At 35.1% G+C, this 19,683-nt stretch overlaps 1 protein-coding gene across 5 annotated transcripts; it reads left to right on the top strand.

The window, feature by feature from the left end:
* The first annotated feature begins 1,190 nt into the window (after window positions 1–1,190).
* LOC113310859 lies at window positions 1,191–19,117 on the top strand. 5 transcript variants are annotated; one of them, XM_026559665.1, is made up of 6 exons: window positions 1,191–1,250; window positions 2,153–2,804; window positions 2,904–3,086; window positions 4,064–4,117; window positions 4,923–5,066; window positions 18,553–19,117. In XM_026559665.1, exons 2-6 carry the CDS (start codon window positions 2,748–2,750, stop codon window positions 18,829–18,831), a joined length of 717 nt encoding a protein of 238 aa, XP_026415450.1. In that variant the 5' UTR covers window positions 1,191–1,250; window positions 2,153–2,747; the 3' UTR covers window positions 18,832–19,117. The 5 variants fall into 5 exon arrangements, with proteins under 5 accessions (XP_026415450.1, XP_026415452.1, XP_026415451.1 ...); XM_026559667.1 differs by having other exon boundaries at window positions 1,192–1,250; window positions 2,630–2,804; XM_026559666.1 differs by having other exon boundaries at window positions 1,195–1,250; window positions 2,583–2,804.
* The last annotated feature ends 566 nt before the right edge of the window (window positions 19,118–19,683 follow it).

Genomic DNA, 19,683 nt, shown 5'->3' with positions numbered 1-19,683 from the left:
GAATAAATAAAGAAATTCTCCAACCCAACTTGTAGTTTTATCTAACTTTTGCCTAGTTGTCTGTCATTTTCAAATTTTATAAAAGATTTTGTTTGATATTCTTATTGATCGCAAAAATCAACAAAATGTTACTTTCTGCCGCGGGGATAGCCATCGTTCTTGTTTAGGTTAATTTATGAAACCCTAGTGTTAATACTTAGATATATACTCCCTCCGTTCTTTTTTAATAGGCCAGTTTTGTTTTTAACGAAATTTAAGGAAATTAAGAGAACTAATCATTCAAAGTGGTCCTCATGACACTTGTCAATAAAAGAAGTGAAGTGAAATGGTCCCCATGACACTTGTTAGCAAAAGAAGTAAAGTGAAGTGGTCCACATGACACTTGTCATCAAAAGAAGTTAAGAGAAAAGTGGTCCCAAAAAATTAAAATAACATTTGACTTTCCCAATTAGGAAACTGGCCTATTTTTTGAAACCTTTATTTATAGAAACTGGCCTATTAAAAAAGAACTGAGGGAGTATGATGTACCGATCAGGAATAAGAAGAAATGATTTACAATACATATGGTGATTTTCCTTACAAGATATATGTTTTATGTAACTCTCCAGGTTAACATTGATGTCCTAAATTCCAAGACCATCCATCATTTCGTGAACTGCTACCATAAGCCGAAAATGAAAACTCAAACTTTGAGGACTTTCATGGGCAATTAGCACCTCTCCTCCCCTGTCGATCTCACAACACGTATGATTTATCTGTCCAAGATAATATAATTTAATGGCTCCCCATGATTAAGAAAAAAAGGACGAACAGTCTTTGTTCAAAAAAAAAAAGAGCAGGGAAGAAAAAATCGTTGAGAGATCTTAAATTTAGGTTTAGATTTAATATATAAATCATTTTTGAAAATCTATTTTTAATTTTAATAAAGGTGACTAGGATGGTTACAAATCCTCTTGGTGAATCTATGAAACAAGAGGTTGATCAAGAGGATGTCTATGTTAATTTGTGTCATGTCACCACCATACTAGTCAAATAAATTAGGATTGGAGAAGGATTTTGGAAAAAACAAATGTGATTCCTACGTGGATGAAGACTTTTTTCCTCACACACATTACATTGGAAAAGCTCCAAGCAGGTTTGATTTGAATACTTTAAATACCCACCAATCGATCGGCAATGCTATTCCGCGCCCTTATCTCCTCCCTGTCCATCGTGGCAAGATGACGTGTACGAAATCTGTGTAAAACCATGTGAGTTGTTCATCTCTTTCCTCTTTCTTTTTCTACTCTTTCCCCTGTATCTGTTTCTTCTCCAAATCCCCCCTGTATATCATCTTAATTATCGTTGCGAAATAATTTGGAAGCCTTTGCTCAAATATGTTGTTTGATTGAGTATCATCTTCACTATTTTCTCTTTGTCTTTATGTGTCGTAGTAGTCGTCAAAGAACTGATAATGGCCTCCCTCTACTAATTTAGAGATTTTCGCTGCATAAGCTTGAATGAACACTATTTCGCTGCATAAGCTTGTCTTGGTCACTTGTTGGATTAAGGTTGTCATGATCCTATATCTGTAGTATTCTCTCCTATACATACATTTACAGATCTATTATTTAAATGTTCAAGAGATCTGAACTTTAATCTAACATAAAGATCTGGAATTTGCCTGATTGATTACAAATCTAAGTAAAGATTCAAACTCACAAAAAGTACAAATAAGGATAATAAGATTAAGGTTTGCCTGATTGAAATTTGCCTGATTGGTTATAAAGATCTATGGGTACCTGTTCTTACAATCAGATTTTTATCTCAGTACTCCTTATAATGGATTTGGAAACGTTTTTATGCAGTAGTGATAACAAGTACATAAGATTAAATTTCCCTTGAGCATTAAGATAAAATTAAGTCTCAATGGATTTTCATCTTGTTCTATTTTGACCTAATTAAAGATTGGTAGAGCAAAAATGATGAGGAGAGTATTCTCGCCGATTCATACATTTATGGATTGATTGACACATATTGTGATATGCAATTGATAATGAAAAATGCACGGGATCATTAATTAGTTGGTTAATCAAAAAAATCAAGTATTTCACCAGTAATTGGTTACCACCATTAGATAATTGAGATACTGATTTACTTATTTTTGGCGAAGATGAGATAAAATAGAGTGGGATCTGGAGATTTGAGGAAGAACAGGTGATAGAGTAAAAAAAGAAGGGAGGAGAAAAACATCTTACGTGGTTTTAGTTTTTGTCCACATCATCTTACCACGTTGGACAAGGAGGAGAGTATGGAGGAAATAAGGGAGCGGAATAGTATTTCCGTTCCGGAAAGTGATAGACTCACGGCCGGCTCGATCCGTGTGTCCCGTAAGAGACAAAATTCAAACTTTTTTATTGCTCGGCGGATTTGGAGGGGTGGGTTTGGTGTGGGTCCCACCCCCATGTGTGTTGCGGGACAACCCGTGGGATGTCAATCATTTTCCTTTCCGTATATATATCCAATTGATAAAATCCAGTTCGATTATATATAGTAGTTTTTCCGTACTTTTTAACTTGTCTAAAAATTTGATACATATCTAGTTGAGACCCAGTTTTAATCCAAGAGGTGTATCACCATCATCTGCCAGCCAATCATGGAACAAGAAGGTCAATCTTAACGGCTATCGATGCCTAAAAGGGACGGTTCCTATCAGAAGAACTAGCAGAGAAGAGCTACTTGGAGCTGAATCTTTTTCAAAATCAATTATGCTCAGCCATGTGCGTGCTCCTAATGAAATAATTGTCCAACCTCCTGGTCAACATGTAAATTCAAATACTTTATCTAAGTTATTCTTATAAAAGAAGAAGTTATTTTTCGTTTTATGTTTTTTACACAAAATTTTAATCAACTTCTTCTCCCAGGTGGCAATTCGTCAATCCACCAACTCTACACAGGAAGATCCTGTAATTCCATATCGGGGACTTAAAGCGGATGTTAAGATAGACAATCCATCATCCGTGGAGAAGGATCAGCAAAGCGCTAGTCTACTGTGGCTTGAATCCGGAACAGCCGATAATTTCACGACCATACAAGCCGGATGGATGGTACAAAGTTATATTCTTGACTGCCTTAATTTTACACGTGCAACGATGTCCTTTTTTTTCGACACTATTGTCCTTTGGTAGTATATGACTGTCTATCGCACAACTTAACCTTACAAAAAAAATCCTTATTGTCGTAAAGTAAGAGCTTATTGTAACTACTCGCATCGAACACATTAACAACATGGTCTTATGTTTCTCTTCACTTAAGTTTAAGTTGTTTTTGTTAGAATATTAGCCTATAAATCATACTTTATAATTTTTTATTAACTATAATCATGTTTTATGTGAACATGCTTAATATTTTATGTTGATATATAGTTTTATGCATGTTCTAGGATCACATATTCAACAACTGAAAATACTTAATATGAAGTAGATAGGAAGTGTAAATACATGCCTTAGATTTAACAAAACAGTAGAAAGAAAACTTGTAGGTAGACACTTCCAATTCTATTTTCTCTTATTCTTTAATGATGGAAAATTTATTTTTAACCAAGAGCTACAATGGAGTCCACATCATGCTAGGAAAGACACGTGTCATTCAACCTTCCATCAAGAGTTGGAAAACAACATCACATAACATTATTATAACTAGCATGTCATTCCAAATAGTCTATGAGATACTTATATATCTTTATGAACCCTTAAATATACATAATTAACATGAACAGACCTTAACCTCATTTATTAGGATTTGTACTAATCCAGTTTAAAAGAATACAAATCATGTTTTGTTGTTAAACCAACATAGAGACTAATAGTTTTATCCAATATCCCTCGGCTAATACCACATTTGGAAATAGGTTTTTGCCAAAGTCTATGGTTCATATGCATTTGGGTTGCCTTTGTTAAATCTCCATGATAGAAGTTGGAACCAATTTTTATACATCCTTTGACAAGTTTATCGTGTAGCATTAAAAATGCATTTTGTACATATCTTCTACCACTAAATTTTTTTTTTTTTGGATTATGACAAGGTGGCGCCAACAATTTTCGGTGACTCTGGTACTCATCTTTTCGCATTATGGAGAGTAAGTATGAAAACAATACGGGTAAAACGAACCAAACAAAGTTCTGATACTTTTCATGGGCTTAGACTTGTTTCCTGACTGTTCTGACCATTGAGCCTGCCCCATGTGTAGACCCATCCCAATTCTTCCCTTCAAACCATATTCATAATAGGAGAAGGTCCCATCCAAAACCACTGAAAGTCCCGAACTCACATTTGTGAGTCATTCACCTTTACTTTTTCATTAACCTCCGATCATTCGTGTTTTCCAATAGTTTTCCGTTTGGCATGCAATCAAAAAAATTATATAGATAAAATTTAGACTTCTTCGATACATAGTGTGCAATAGTCAAACTCTAGTATGCAAAATGCATGTCTTAACTCTTTATATTTTTATTATTATTTACTATCCAGAACATATATGCGATGCACATGCCTGAAGTTGACTCATTGAACAACACAAAATTTGAAATAAATAAAAAAAATGCGTAAAATAAGAATTTATCCTCTTATTTATATTTGTTATGTAGATAATTCAAAGACTTTTCAAATATATTAATTTTATAAAAAACCGGTGTGTATCTTGAAAGATAATACGTTTTAAAACTTTTTGATGTATCTTAAAAATAACGGTATTCCTATAAATATGTAAATATTTGTTTAATATACGTTTCTACCCTCAAGTACTATATAATGGTAGTTCATATTTGTAATATTAAGGTAAAACAATTTTGTGTTTTGTGACCAACCAAAAATAGGTCTTTTCTTTTATATTACTTAGATTGTATCGCTCTAATTAATAGTGTTGTATTGAATTTGAATTAAAGGATGGACCGGAAAATGGGTGCGTCAATTTGCAATGCACAGGCTTTATACAAGTAAGCGGTTCCACTTATGTTGGTATGCGCTTTGAGCATGTATCTGAATATGGTAACCCAGATATGCTTGCGGTAACAATTTTCGTCCACCAGGTATACTTAACTTCTTTCATTATAACCAAATTATGTCCTTCTTTTATATATCCAAAAAAAAATTCCATCCAAATTGTCATGACATTTTATTTGGAAAGCACACATCACATTTCATGGTTTATTTGGTCATATATACATATACAATGTTTCAATTTGTGACACAACTATTATTACCACTGGTTATTCCTCAAAAATAGAGATCACGTCTCCTTTTTCTTTTAGAAAATTTAATAAAAATAGAACATCTCAATTTTAAGCTAAATATTCATCCACATTACTCAGTTCAAGATGTGGCAAAAAGCTCCACAACTTTACAAAGGAAAATGTAAATTTATAATATTTTTTAACTAAAAGCAAATGGAATTAAATGTATAGAAATAATATTGAAGAAAATCAATATCAACAGACGAAATCACAACATATAAAACCCTTATCAACACTATAGAAACCACAACTGCCAAATGTGCTACCTCAAGACTATCAAAATATGAAAATTAATAGACTTCAAAGGAACAATGTTAACCCCAAAGATGATTCGTGACCCTTCTATGAGGCCTATATGACAAAGAGTTTAAGCTGCTAGGGTCGAACCAACCTTGTCGGTAGAAAATTAGTAAATTTTCAAGTCACAAACACGAATAACTTTTTTATTCTTTGGTAAAGGTATAAAGATACAAACATAACAAGTATATCACAATAGGCAACTTTATTCATCAATTTATTTGTTGGATCTAAACTACCATAAATAACTAAATATGTGCGAAGTAGGAAGGTAACATGTCATCGACTAACTAAAACTTCTACAACTCCGAAGTATACTATGTTTCTGAAGGCTTTGTACCTATTAAAAATAACTCTACCAAATTCAAAGATGTTGATAATATAACGACTGGTACTATAAAGCACCACCATATACTTCCTACGATAAAACCTATCTTAATTAGCCTAGTACAACTAAAACTTGATTCAAAATAAATAAATCACGTCATATGATATAGAGGTTCGTAAGATTTTAGATTTTATGTGAAGAATTTAATCATCCTAACTATCAATCGATCGTGATGCTCTCGAGCTTCTATAATATTGCTACCTCTATCTTTTGTGAAGAGATATAAGTTTCATCGGATTTGATGGCATTAAAAAAAGAATACTTGAACCACACATGGGATTGAAAGAAAACCCCGGTACAGAAACATACCCTTGGGAATATTTTAAGAATCAGGAATTTGAAGCTTTAAGGAATTTGCAGAGACTTTTTTGTAAAAATGTATCATAGAATGATTGAAAAAGGTCTTTCCTATATAGGCAATATTTTAAGAGACTTTTAGTTATTTATTTATTTTTAACATTAAAAATCAAAATAATAAGAATAACCAAATAATCTAGGATTAAGTTCAAATAAATAAAATAGAAACTATGATAAATTCATGATAGATTCCAACCCTTCATGGTGATCATGTTCAGCTCGGTTTTATCATAGTTGACATAATAATTACAATTTCTTTTAGCAATGTACACACTTATATTTGTTTCACTAAATTACTTACACATTTGATTATTAAAAATATTTTTGTACATAGGTTGTCTTGATAAACAAAAAAATGATGTATGTAAGATGAAATTCCTATATATTTTTGTCTCTATGAATCATTGATATTCCGTAGTACTCATCCAGAGAGTTTCCTAAAATATATGAACTCATTAAGTATTTCTAAAAACCTCTTGCATAAAAACTTTTTCTATATCTCTGAAATTCCTAATTGGCTAACGTTCCTTGTAAGAAGACTTAGCCTACTTAGCACCAGATCCACAACGAGGGTTCAACCTGTTATTAGGTTACTCATTTCTTCACTGAAATGAACTGGGAAAGTGTTATAGATTGTCGGCCTAATAACCTCATCGACAGAAAGCTTAAGGCTGGCAAACAAACAATAAAGTAGTTCCTCCTCTACAACAAGAACACGAGTGTAATCAGATATGGTGAAGTAACTAATTAAGTAAACCACACAAGATATTTCTTCATTAAAATTTAGCAAGAAACAGTAAAATCACACAAACACAATGGGGTGTATACCACCACTTCACTAAGACAAGATCTGAAGATTTCCAACTCAGAACAACCCAAAAAGTTGATATTGTTAATGTTGTTCAACTACGTATAGATAAAATCAGTCTTTGATGATGATTCTTCAATTTATATTTAATAAAAACTAAACAAATTCGCTGTGCCGACTTGAAATTAATCCAAATCAGTGAATGTTACCCAATAGACTTAACGCTGCCAATTGACTATAGTTGGTGATGAGCAACTTTTGGTGATGATTTTCAATGAATTTTAGAGAAAATTAAAAAAGAAAGTGTTATTCACACCTAAACTTAATTCATATACGAAAAGAATACTCAAAATCTTAATTGCCCCACCCTAACTCAGTATTTAAGATGAAGAAATTTTGAATAAGTTATTTTTGTATCGAGATAAACAACGAAATTCTACAAAAAGCAGATTGGTTCAAAATAAAATAAAAAATAGATATGATTCTATGGATATCGAGTGATATAAAGAGAGTTGCAAGTACGGGATAGCTTTCGGTGTCGCTTGAACCATTTTCTTTGTTAGAGCAAAGCTGACCGTTTTCAAAACCCCAGACAGACTAGGTAAATAAGTAAATAATTCATTATGGGATAAGAACCTTAACTAGAGTTTTCCTTTTACTTTTGGACTTGTTTCCACTCATTGAACAAAAACTCTTAGTGGACCGTGTGAAAAATTATATAAAATCCACCTTGTCATATGATTTTTTATTTCACGGGTCCGATAACATTCAGCGGGAACCCACCATTTCCAAAAAATGGTTCATCATTTCCCTTCTTGAGGTCATTTTAGGCAGAATACGCGTATAAAGTAATTGCTCATTCTTATGTCACATTTTCATATTTGTATTTTTTTAATTTTTTTTTAGGGAAAAGGCTAAAACCTTATTAAAATGAAAAAAACTGATGATAACCTAGATATGCATTCTAGGCTCTAGCACCCACTAGCTATAATACTAACTTCTTTTTTTTTTCGAAAAAGAGGCTAACCTCATAACATATATTGATAAATCTGGTTTAGGTAATCGAAAACCTTACAGAAATTGTTCAAGATCGTAAAACAGTTACATATATTGTAGTATCTCCATCAATTCTTGTCTATCAAATATATCCCTTCAGAACTAATTTTTTTTTCATAAAACCTTTTCTTTCGCAAAGGAGAGTACCAAACATTTATGGCCAAACTGATTTTGAAAACAAAACCAGAATGTGTCAAGGCACAAAGCGATGACTGGATCAAGTCCAACCCAATGTTCCTCAGTTCATGTAAATAACATGTACTGGAGTTTTTAAAGTTTAGATTGCCCATTGAAATCAAGGTAACAAAGACCCAACTAGTAGTAATAGTATCCAAAACATAACCAAAGTGTCTCAAATAGCAGTATTAGTATAAATCGGTCTTTAGGTGTCTGAATCGGTCTGTAGGTGTCTGTAACAGAAAGTATCGTGCTGACTCGGCGTTGGAGAAGTGGTAACAACTGAAGTAGCATATGAACTAGATGATAATCTTGATAGAGGTGTTACGTCCTTTTTTTCTTTACTAAACCTAAAACAGGTAAAACTAACGTAGTAATCGTACATACTACATCTAACATAAGAGATAATGAAATCCTCTCAACACCAACAACAAAAAATATAACATATACCTTTTTGATGTATTTGAAGTCGATGCAAGAGTTGTTGTTGAGACTTTGAATTGCTCCATCATTAGAAATAAAGCTGATAAAAATCTTTGATTGTTTCTATGCCAAAGAATGCCAACCAAATCCATGAGGAAAACAGTATACAAATCACAAATAACAACCCACATCGTTACATCAAAACAAAGAATCTCAATTGAGTTGAAAATAAACTGACTGGAAACATTCTTCCACAGAGAACTATGAACTCGTCGGAGAGGATCTCAAGTTATACTACTAATTACATCCTTTATAAAACTCTTAACTTCTTAGATTGTAAAAGAAATTTCCAGTTTTATTCCAAGATCCATGAACATATGAAACATTAACCATTTCGGATCATGACCCAGATAAAAAATTGCATTTCAATCTTGTTTATGAGCATATCTATGTCTTTACCCTTTTTATATGTTATAACTTCCATTCGCCTCATAACACCCAACATATTCCAAATATGATGACAAGCCACAACTTCCTCTCCAATTTCTTAACTGCTTTGTATTTCCAATGTAATAACTCTTGCCTTATAGTCCCAGCTGGCACCAAGTAATTCCATATCTTGCTAATATACCTATAATGGAGAAGTATGTAGTCTGCAAATTCTTCTTCGACCTGACACAAATTGCATTGCTTTTGAATTATATCACATCCCTTTTTGTTCAGATTATCTATTGTTGGTATTGCACTATATACTATTGAACACATTTAAAACTGTACTTTTAGGGGAACATGTTTGATCCAAATGCTATATGAGAGAATATTTGACCTCGATGCCCAATATCTTCTTAAGAAAATAACCATTCATAGCAATACTTAACCTAATACTTCTTACTTATATGAGTTATGATTGTATCTGCATGCATTAATAAATGGAGGAGAGTCTTGGTACACCATCATTGTAACAATTTGATTTAATTCAGCTGATCTTAGAATCTTTATGAATTTGATGTCCCACCTTCCTTGACATAGCATCTCAACTATATTTGCTTGCTTGTTTGCAGAAATCTTATAAGCCACACGAAAAGTATCTTTTAGCAACATTCCGTCGTTCCATTTGTCGAACCAAAATTTAATAGAGATCCCATTGCCAATATTTTTTGAAGTGTAAACTTCAATTACATATTTTGGTACCTTTAAATCATTTCCGCACCCTTCTATAAATTGGCTTATTATTGTCCTCCACTTATAAATCAGCTTCCTCTCCATCCATAACCTTCTTCCATAGAGAATGTCTTTCATTTTGGTATCTCTTAGTCGATATGGCTAATAATGACTGATTTGTTTGCCTCAAACTTCTAAGCTCAAGACCCCGAAAAATATTTGGGTATATTTTCCCAACGTACCCACTTAATCTTTTCCTTCTCCCTAGTCAAACCCCACATTAAATCCCTCATGAGATGTGTCAATTTATTTTTCACAACTGCTAGAATATTGTATATGAATATGTACAAATACATATTGCATAATATATATGCAGTGTTAAGAGGGTAGTTTTTATTAATATCATTTTGCCTGCTTTTGTTGGTAATTTCTCATCATTGGTGTGAGTTTCTTCTGAAATTTCTCCAAAATCTCATCACAAATCTCCACAACATTACCCTTGTCTTCAATTGGCATGTAAAGATATTTTAGTGGGAGTTTCTCAATATGACATCCCAAAATATCAGCCAAATCGTTGATCTTGATGTCCGATATTACACTGACTACATGCGTTGTAGCAATGTTGATTCTCAAAACAGTAATTGCTTCAAAGATTTGCAGTATCAAAAGCATATTTTCCACCCAGTCCTTTGTTATATCTAGGAAGATGATCGATGTCGTAGGCGTCAAAAATAATTACACTTTCTTACTACTCAAAATATATAACGAAGCAAGGGCAAGAAAGGATCATTCCCACAGAGAGGACTAGGTTGTCAATATGTTTTCGGTTTCCTATAAATAACAAGGGGGGATTTTTCTGATTTTTAATAAACTAGACAAATATAAAAGCAAAGAAACAAATAAAACAAATCAAATTAAGTATGCGAAAGTATTAGTTAAGGATTTCGTTTTCATTCACTAACATGCTCTTGTCATAATAACTAGAATTGATATTTAATCTCTTATTATCAAAGGCCCTGGGATACCTTGATCGCAAGAATATCCCGCTAATTTCCTCTTGTCATCAATAAACACATTAAAAGATGCGAGTATGATTTCTATCTAAGAGAACAACCTAACGTGTAAAAGTACTAATCAAGTTTAATTCCTTAGATGCACTAAGTTCTATGAAATCAGGCCAATCAAAGCAACCGAACGTGTAAAAGCATTAATCTGATTTAACAAAGGTCATGGTTCACATATGATTACTAGGATATATCACTACAAGCAATAATCATATTTGTGCTACTTGTATTCAAGATGCATCACTTTTACGTATGAAACACCCTAAACTAGCATTAGATGTGAATACGAGTTCAATCAATTGGCCACTCAACTAAACAAATATTCAAATCATACATGGCGATATATATAGTGAATCAAGATCGATAATTATGAGACAAAACTAATTTATTAATAAAAGAAGCATGTTTTGTGAAATCAAATTAATCCATAACCAATAATAAGATTAACTACTCATATCAATGGAGTTCATAACAAGAAGGAAGAGAAAACCTATCATGTTGTAAAACCCTAGAACAAAAGTAGAAACAAAGATAATCTTATTAGAATAGAACTCGCCCTTTATATACTTTCTCTGCCTTCATCTTCAACAAGTCGCGTCCAAAAACCAATAGTATATCTAGCCCATGAGTGAAATCCAACAGGTCCAAGCCCACATCTGAGTCAGTTACTGGATCTGCGAGTCAACTCGCTGTACTCCGATTCGGGACAATCTCAGGCCTTTATTGCAGCTCTTCCATTTCTTCCTGTTGCAGTCTTGACCATCTCAACTACCTGTGCAGCAATACAATCTCTTTGTTAACTGCAACTATCTTAACAACCACTTGCAGCTCACTTGCACACTGCGGTTCAGCTTGCCGCTTCCCCGCAACTTCATAACCTGCAACATAGGTAGCTGACTGCAATACAAAGCTCCACCATTTTGTCTTTCCTTACATGCAGCACAACCTCAAATCTGTAATTCATCTTCTCACGTCGCAGCTGCAACATCACGGCCTGCCACCACATCTCTAACCCTTAACAGCAGCATCTCCAATTGCAGGTACACAATCATTCAACATTTCTTGTCCTCCCTGTCACCAACAACAGTAGCAACACACCTCCAACTTCAGATTCGACTCAAACTAACTTCCCTTGCCCTCATCCAGAACAGCTCCATTCTTCTCCTAATCCTTCTCATTGCAGCATCAGTTCATAGCTCCATCTCAGGCACACACTTCTCTATCTCACTGCCGGTTCAACCCCTATCACCTAATCCCTGGCAGCATCAGATTCCTCCACTCACCACCAGTTGCAGCTCCTCAATCCTGTAGCTTCCCTGCATTGCAATTCACAGCCCTCTTGCAAATCAAGCTACTGCAACAACAGCACCAGCCTTGAAATCAACATCACCTGCTCCCTGCAATCCATTCACCACTTCAGCTCAGTTCATTCCTAGCCCTCAGCTTCACCTGAATTGCAGCTGCAATAACTTAGCCATCACCATAACTTGAGCACCATCACTTGCAATTCACCAGCACAAGCCGCAACATTATCACTGCCATTTCCATCTCAAAATCACTAGAACCCATTTGTTCTTGGTCTGCAGCTCAATTCCTCCACCAGAACTGCACCTGCAACAGCTGCAACTCAGCTCACAACCTTGGAAATCTCCATTGCTTCTTTTTCCTGCATTGCACTTGCAACCTGTAACAGTGGCAGCACCATCAGTTCACATCCCTGTAATTCAGTTCCATTTGGACAACAGCATCAACACTAACTCAGTTCATAACCCTTGAAAACAACCCATTAGACCCTTGAGAACTACCACTGATATGAGCTTCACCAGCAGCATCACCTTCTTTCTTCTCAGGTTCAAATCACCACCAGAGTTTCTTCTCGATTCAACAGCGATACCCACTTTTCTGTCTCAGATTCCATTCACTGAAACCCTTCTTTCTCCCTGTTCTTCTCTGCAATAGCTACAGGTTCAGCTCTTCTCTGTCTTTGAATCACACTTAATCCTATCGATTGCCAGAGACCCATCACAGCTTCAGCGGCATCTTCTTCTCTGATCTTCAATGCTTCATTGGTGATTAACTGAAACCAATTTCCCTAGTCACAGCAGCCATCTTCCCAATTTGAAATCATCCAAACCCTTCATTAATCTCTTTCATTTATCACCTCAATCGACAGAAAACCCCTCTATGAAATTCTTGATTTCATCTCCCTGAACATCAATTTCTTCACCCTTGTAAACATCAACAGCGACCCATTCTTTATAATCCTCGATATCTTTTCGATCCGTAGAAGAAACTCACAGCAAAACTCCATTTTTCTCTCAATTGATTAACATTGACCCCCTAATTCGTCTCAGCAATCAAACGCTGATCTCCTTCGCCAGCAGCAGCAGCTTGTTTCAATTCCACCAACTTCATCTCTGAATCTCTCGAGGTGCAGCCATCTCGGTTTCAGGTAGAGATAGAGAAAAATAAGGCAATGATGAGAGAATCGGTTCCTCTCTGATTTTTAGGTCATGTGTTGGGTAAGGGCCAACCAAATCTCATTTGGCCTGTCAGTTTCGCGGAACCGACTGCCTATTCACTTCCTTGCTGCGCATATTCTTAGCCGATTCCAAATGTAACTCGCATGTGAATTGATCTTCTTTTCCTTTTTGCGTTAAATGGGTGATTTCTCCTCCTTTCGCTTCAAATGACTCCATTTTACCTGATAAACTCAAAAGCAAACATAAGGCTAACCCCTATGGGCTAGATTGAACTGCTAGATTGGCCAAAAAGTGTTGCAAATCATGAAAAAAGTGTGGGAAAAAAGTTAACACTACTTTTGGATACTTCTCTCTCCTAGCATTTGCTCGCAGTCAAACTATCAGCGAGATTGAAACGATGAATGGTTCGGCGCTCAAAAAGTGACCAAAACGCTGAATGGTTCGACGCTCACAAAAATCACAAAAATCTAACGGCTGAGATTAAAACGTTGAATGGTTCCACGCTCAGAAAGTGACCTAAACGCTGAATGGTTCGGCGCTCGGTGGTCCCAGATGACGTGGACTTCTAATCTCGCTGCTAGATTAGCACTCCCATAGGACTTAGGAGGTTGCCCTATCTGACGTGGATGGCCAATCTAGCAGCTAGATATCTAGCCCATAGGACTTAGCCTAAGATACATAATTTACAAGAAAACTCGCGAAGAAAGCATAAACAACAGATAAATATCAAGGTTTTTTACACACCTATCAGAAGACCAATTGTCATCTGCAAATTGCAGATGAGATACAATTACCCTTTATTTTATAAAGAAACCTTTAATCATGTTAATCAAGTTGCATGAATCAATTCATGAGCTTAGTAAAAATTTCAGCAACTATAATGAATAAAAGTGGTGAAAGTGAGTCGCCTTGTCTTATTCCTTTCAGAGGTTAAAATATTTTGCATTGAGGTTTCATTCATGAGTAAAGAGTGTTGTGTAGTTCTCTATTTCAGACCATACCTTGCCGATAACACTTAATCAATAGTTTCCAACTAACATTATCAAAGGCTTTCTGCACATAAAGCTTGTACGCATACCGGGAGTACCAGATTTGAGTCTTTTATCAATCAATTTCCCAAGCCACCAATATGTCGTCTAATATCTTCTTTCCTTGGGTAAGCCCCCCTGATTATCCGAAACAAGCTTGTAGACAACAACTTCCAACCTCAACAAAAGTATCTAGGAAATGATTTTATGTACACTCTCATCATGCTTATAAGTCTGAAGTCCTTGGGTGTATTATCTTCCTCTCTACTATGAATCAAACTAATGACAGAACAATTAACTCTCCAGACAAGCATCTCCTCTTCGTGAAATTGCATGTACATGTTATAAAAATCGTGTAATATGATATCTGAGTTCGAATATAACTTTCAATATAAGAATTTTAAACATAAAAGTAATATGTATGGAGAGAACTATAGTTCTTGGATTGATTTGGTTTTGTACCTTGCACTAGACTTGCAGATTATAAGAAAAACAACCAAATCAGAACATGTTTAAACTAAATCATAATCAACTTATGGATCATGGTTTAAGTATTGTCAGAACAAACTGCGATCGATAATTAAAATTTTATAATAATACAAATGTTAGACATGATATCATCTGATATGACAATCGGTTAACAATATGATACTAAATCTCGATGATCTTACGGATGACATCATCACTTATTAGATGATATGGAAACTCATGATCTAACTCAAACCAAATACTACTTTACCTATATGCCTTGATAACCCCCTACCTATAGCCCAAACCACAAGTAAGGGGTTTGTGAGAATTCTACCGACATTCACATCAATGAGAACCTTTATCCCTCACTAGTACTCACGAAGAAAATGTGAAAAAATTTCATCGTACTTAACAATGAGTTGTTATTCTTACAAACATGCGATTTTATCATTTCCTTTGTGCACTTGTTTGGATACAAAATTACGATTTCAGTCTAGGAAACATAAATTTGTATGTTTCATAAATAAGTAGCCTTTTCATGGTACAATCTTTTTTTCTTTTACTTATTTTTCTTTAAAGCAGTGACTAAATACAATCCATCTTTGGATTAAATACAACCAAAATACTCTATCGCCTTTAAAATTTTCATTATATTTCATAAATAACCAAATGCAAACCAAAAATATCAAGTCAAATCCTACTCATAATCCAAAATAACCAACCAAAAATAACTAATCATTTTTCAATTACCGTATTTTAAAATTATATTTAAAGTTTTTTTTCTTCCATTTTTTTTTCTTCAATAAATCAACTATTATTTAAATCCTAACACACAGTCTAGGCCAAAGTCTTGTGAATTAAAATAAAATCTTTGTTATTTAAATAAGGTTATGGTTTATGAAAACAATGACTCAAAATGACCTTTGTTATTTAAATGAAGTTAAGGTTTATGAAAACAAATAAGAAGTAAGTTCAGGCATCCTTGTTTTTTTATTTTGCGGAAAAACCAAAAGGGGTTTTTGAGAAGAATGAATTTGATGGTTATCAACACATTCTTCGAATCAGTTTCATCATGAAAGAGAAGCTAGCAGACGATCTCCCTCTGTGCCTGTGATGGTCACTTCACGATCTCCTTCTCTGCCCGTGATGGTCACTTCCTCGTCTCTTTAACGAGAAAGAAAAAACATTAAGAAACTAGATTTTAAGGTTTCCATAAGGCTAAGTACTATGGGCTAGATTGAGCGGCTAGATTAGCCAAAAAGCGTTGCAGTTCAGAAAAAAAGTGTTGTCTATTTGTTAACACTAGTTCTCTCTCCTATCAAGTGCTCGTAGTCGTGCTATTAACGAGATTGAAGCGCCGAATGGTTCAGCGCCACAAAAAACACCTTTTCGTTGAATGGTTTAGCGCTGGGTGATTTATTTTTTGATCTGACGGCTGAGATTTAAAGCGCTGAACCAAACAGCGCTGGGCGGTGGTCCCAGCTGACTGAACTGCTAATCTAGTTACTAGATTAGCACTTCTATAGTACTTCAGAAGTAATCCTAGCTGACGTGAACTGCTAATCTAATTGCTAGATTAACATACCGTAAGACTTAGCCTAGACGGTCGGTAAAAATATATGGGTTGTTTATAAAAATATCGGTGAAAGTAATTGGGGTTGTATTTAGCTAATTATAGATCGAATAAGTCGTATTTAGTTATGATTGCGTTTAACTCAAACATAAATTGTATTTAGTCGCTACCTTTCTTTAAAATGATGAGTGCGCCAGGACTTTTGTCGGAAGGAGGGAGCCATCACTACTATTACCAATCCTGATGATAAAGACAATCCTTATAATTCATTGGATCTCCACACCGTACATTGCAAGGGACAATGCCTGCTCAACTTATGATTAACCAATTCCTTATAAAATTTTAACAATTTTCGATAGGCATCAAGAAAAACTGAGAAAAAAAATCTTACAAAATGAAAATAATTTATATTCCGCTGGTTATCCCGACTAAAAGGGTAGAAATGGGATCCATGCTAAATCCACCTTCGCTAAACCACCAGGTTGATCGGGTCCATCTTGTTCTCTCTGCCGGGATAACCTAGGGATATGTAGCAGTTCCGAGTTCATCTCACATGGGGTGGCGGGTTGCATCCCTCTCTGGATTAACTAGGGCCCACATTATTACCAGTGTCGTCTTTGTATTCGTTTTTTTAGGACCAATGCTACACATCTCGCGGGTTATACATAGTGAGAGAGATGGGGTGGGACCCGTCTGACCGGGTGGTTAGTAAAGGATGGGTTTGGTATGGGACCCACCCCTCTCTCTCACTCGGAATAACCCATGAGATTCAACCTGGGGATGTTAATCATTTATGGATTCTGGTTTATTCAAGGGGATTTTGTGTTTTCCCCTCAAAAAAGATACTTAATTTGCATTATCTCCTTTTTTAATCAATAATTGGTGAAACCCCCTATAACTTGGATGTGCCGTGACGGCACAGTTAGATGACTCAGCATCAGTGTTCACGTGGCAAAATGGAAATACTTTTGGCAATTCCCAGCGCAAAAAAAAATCCTCTTTTTTCAGTCGTCATTAAACCTGTAACTTGAATCTGATAAGCTTTAGGGTTTCAGGTTTAAACCTAACATTGCAAATCAATTCGATAAATCAAAGGTAAGTTATTTTTTATTTTTCTAATTCAAGCATGATTAATCATCCTATTCAAATCCAATTAACCAGGAAAAATATAATCCTGTAACCCATTGTTCTTGACAAAAAACAGCCATTTGGGTATGTTGAAGATACCATTAGTCAAAGCTCAACCATAACCAAAATTCAAGAACAACCCAATTGACGAATTAAGTTTCTGAATAATAAAACCTATCTGTTATCAGCAAGACTCCATGAATGTGAAATTTGATCTTCAAAACCATCGGATCCAAAATCCCTCCAATTTTTCGTTCCACTAAAACTTAAGAATATTAAAGAAGACGAAAAATTAAATACTACCCGTGGTGGTCGTCCTCTCTATAGAAGAGAAACTGGCGATTTTCCATAATCACCTGTGTAGTTGTCTTCATCTATAAAAAAAAAATTGACGGCATGATTTTCACCCATATACGCCATTACATTTTTCGTGCTTATGGATGATTAGTTGGTGAACACAATTCCAAGTTTCTTGACCTGATTAGCTTTGTTTAAGTGAAAAATTCAACCTACATCTTCATTTTGTGTTTGATGGTGGTATAGACGGTGTCACAGTAAGGAAGATGATATGTTTTTAGGGTTCGTATATTTCTTTAACCGTCAGATTAAATTAGAAGGAAGATCTAGACGTTTCATTTTTGGGGGCTAAAGGGAATTACACTCGTGCACTACACGTGCATAGCTAACAGAAGAATCACGGCAGTTATAACAGATAGGGGGTTTTACCAATTAATAATTTAGAAAGGGGTAATGCAAATTTTTAGATATCTTGTTTGGGGGAAACACAAAATCCCCCTTTATTCAATTTTCTTTTTTCGGAATATTTATACCTTTATGTTTTCTATTTTTGATTTGATGATAAATGCAGGATGCTAAAACGGGGAATTGGTGGTTGACCGTTCATGGAAGTGAGACAGCTGATGTTGGTTACTGGCCGCAGGAGGTGGTACCTTACCTACGTTCAGGAGTTCAGTACGTTGCATGGGGAGGGCTAAGTCAGATTTCCTCCCGAAACTACCAAAAGCCCCCCAATGGGAAATGGTCAGTTCCCAGATGGGGATATAACCAAGGTTTCAGCCATGTGGAACCTTCAGTATGTCGACCAGAATTACGACTTGCAGTTTCCAATAGATTATTTCTTCCATGAAACTAACGCGGACAAATCCGACTGTTATGATTTAATCTACAATGATGAAAACTGGGATCCTAAGTGGGCGTTCAACTTCTTTTTCGGAGGACCGGGAGGAGATTGTTAGACGTTACGATGCTACATTTCTATTTCAACATCAATATGAGTCCTGCTGTGATCAGGTTATCCTCGTCACAGATATTGTAACGGTGCACGACCTAACCTTTGGATTCTATATCTTATATATGCACACATCTCTAGATAAAATTTATGTAATAAAGATATTTATCTAATTTTTTTTTTATTTTAAGTGCCTAATATTTAATTTAATTTATTTGTTAGTCCATTTTATTTGATCGGCAAAGTTCGTTAGTTCTTTTTATTGCCAATATAAACACAAGCATACATAACACCGACAACAAACTAGATACAGCTAATAAAAATCTTCCATCCAATATCAAAGCTAGAGAAATAGGTTAACTTAATTCTAAACTCTCCCATTGGTATAATATAAGAGAAAAATTTTGGAAAATTAAAAGTACAGATCAATATATAGCTCTAGGTGATAGAAATACTCAATATTTTCATGACACTGCGGACAGAGATATAGAAGAAACAAAATCGATACCCTAAAAACTTCTAATAATGTTTGGGTAAGCTTAAGGGTGCACAGGAACCGAGCCGAAAAACCGGACCGTCCCGGAATCGGTGAAACCGTACCTGTTTTTGTACCGAACCGAGGAAGGGGGTACAGGTACCGGTCCAAAAATTGAAAACCGACCTCTAGGGGTACAGGTACACGGTCCTATCCATGTCCCGTACCGTCCTGTCCCGTTTGTACCGACTAATATTAACCGTTCGATTTATGGA

Source organism: Papaver somniferum, chromosome 9, assembly GCF_003573695.1.
Source record: "Papaver somniferum cultivar HN1 chromosome 9, ASM357369v1, whole genome shotgun sequence".
In the NCBI taxonomy this organism is placed as follows: Eukaryota; Viridiplantae; Streptophyta; class Magnoliopsida; order Ranunculales; family Papaveraceae; genus Papaver; species Papaver somniferum.
The sequence above is the reverse complement of the archived record's forward strand: the minus strand, read 5'-3'. Positions and strand labels throughout refer to the sequence as shown.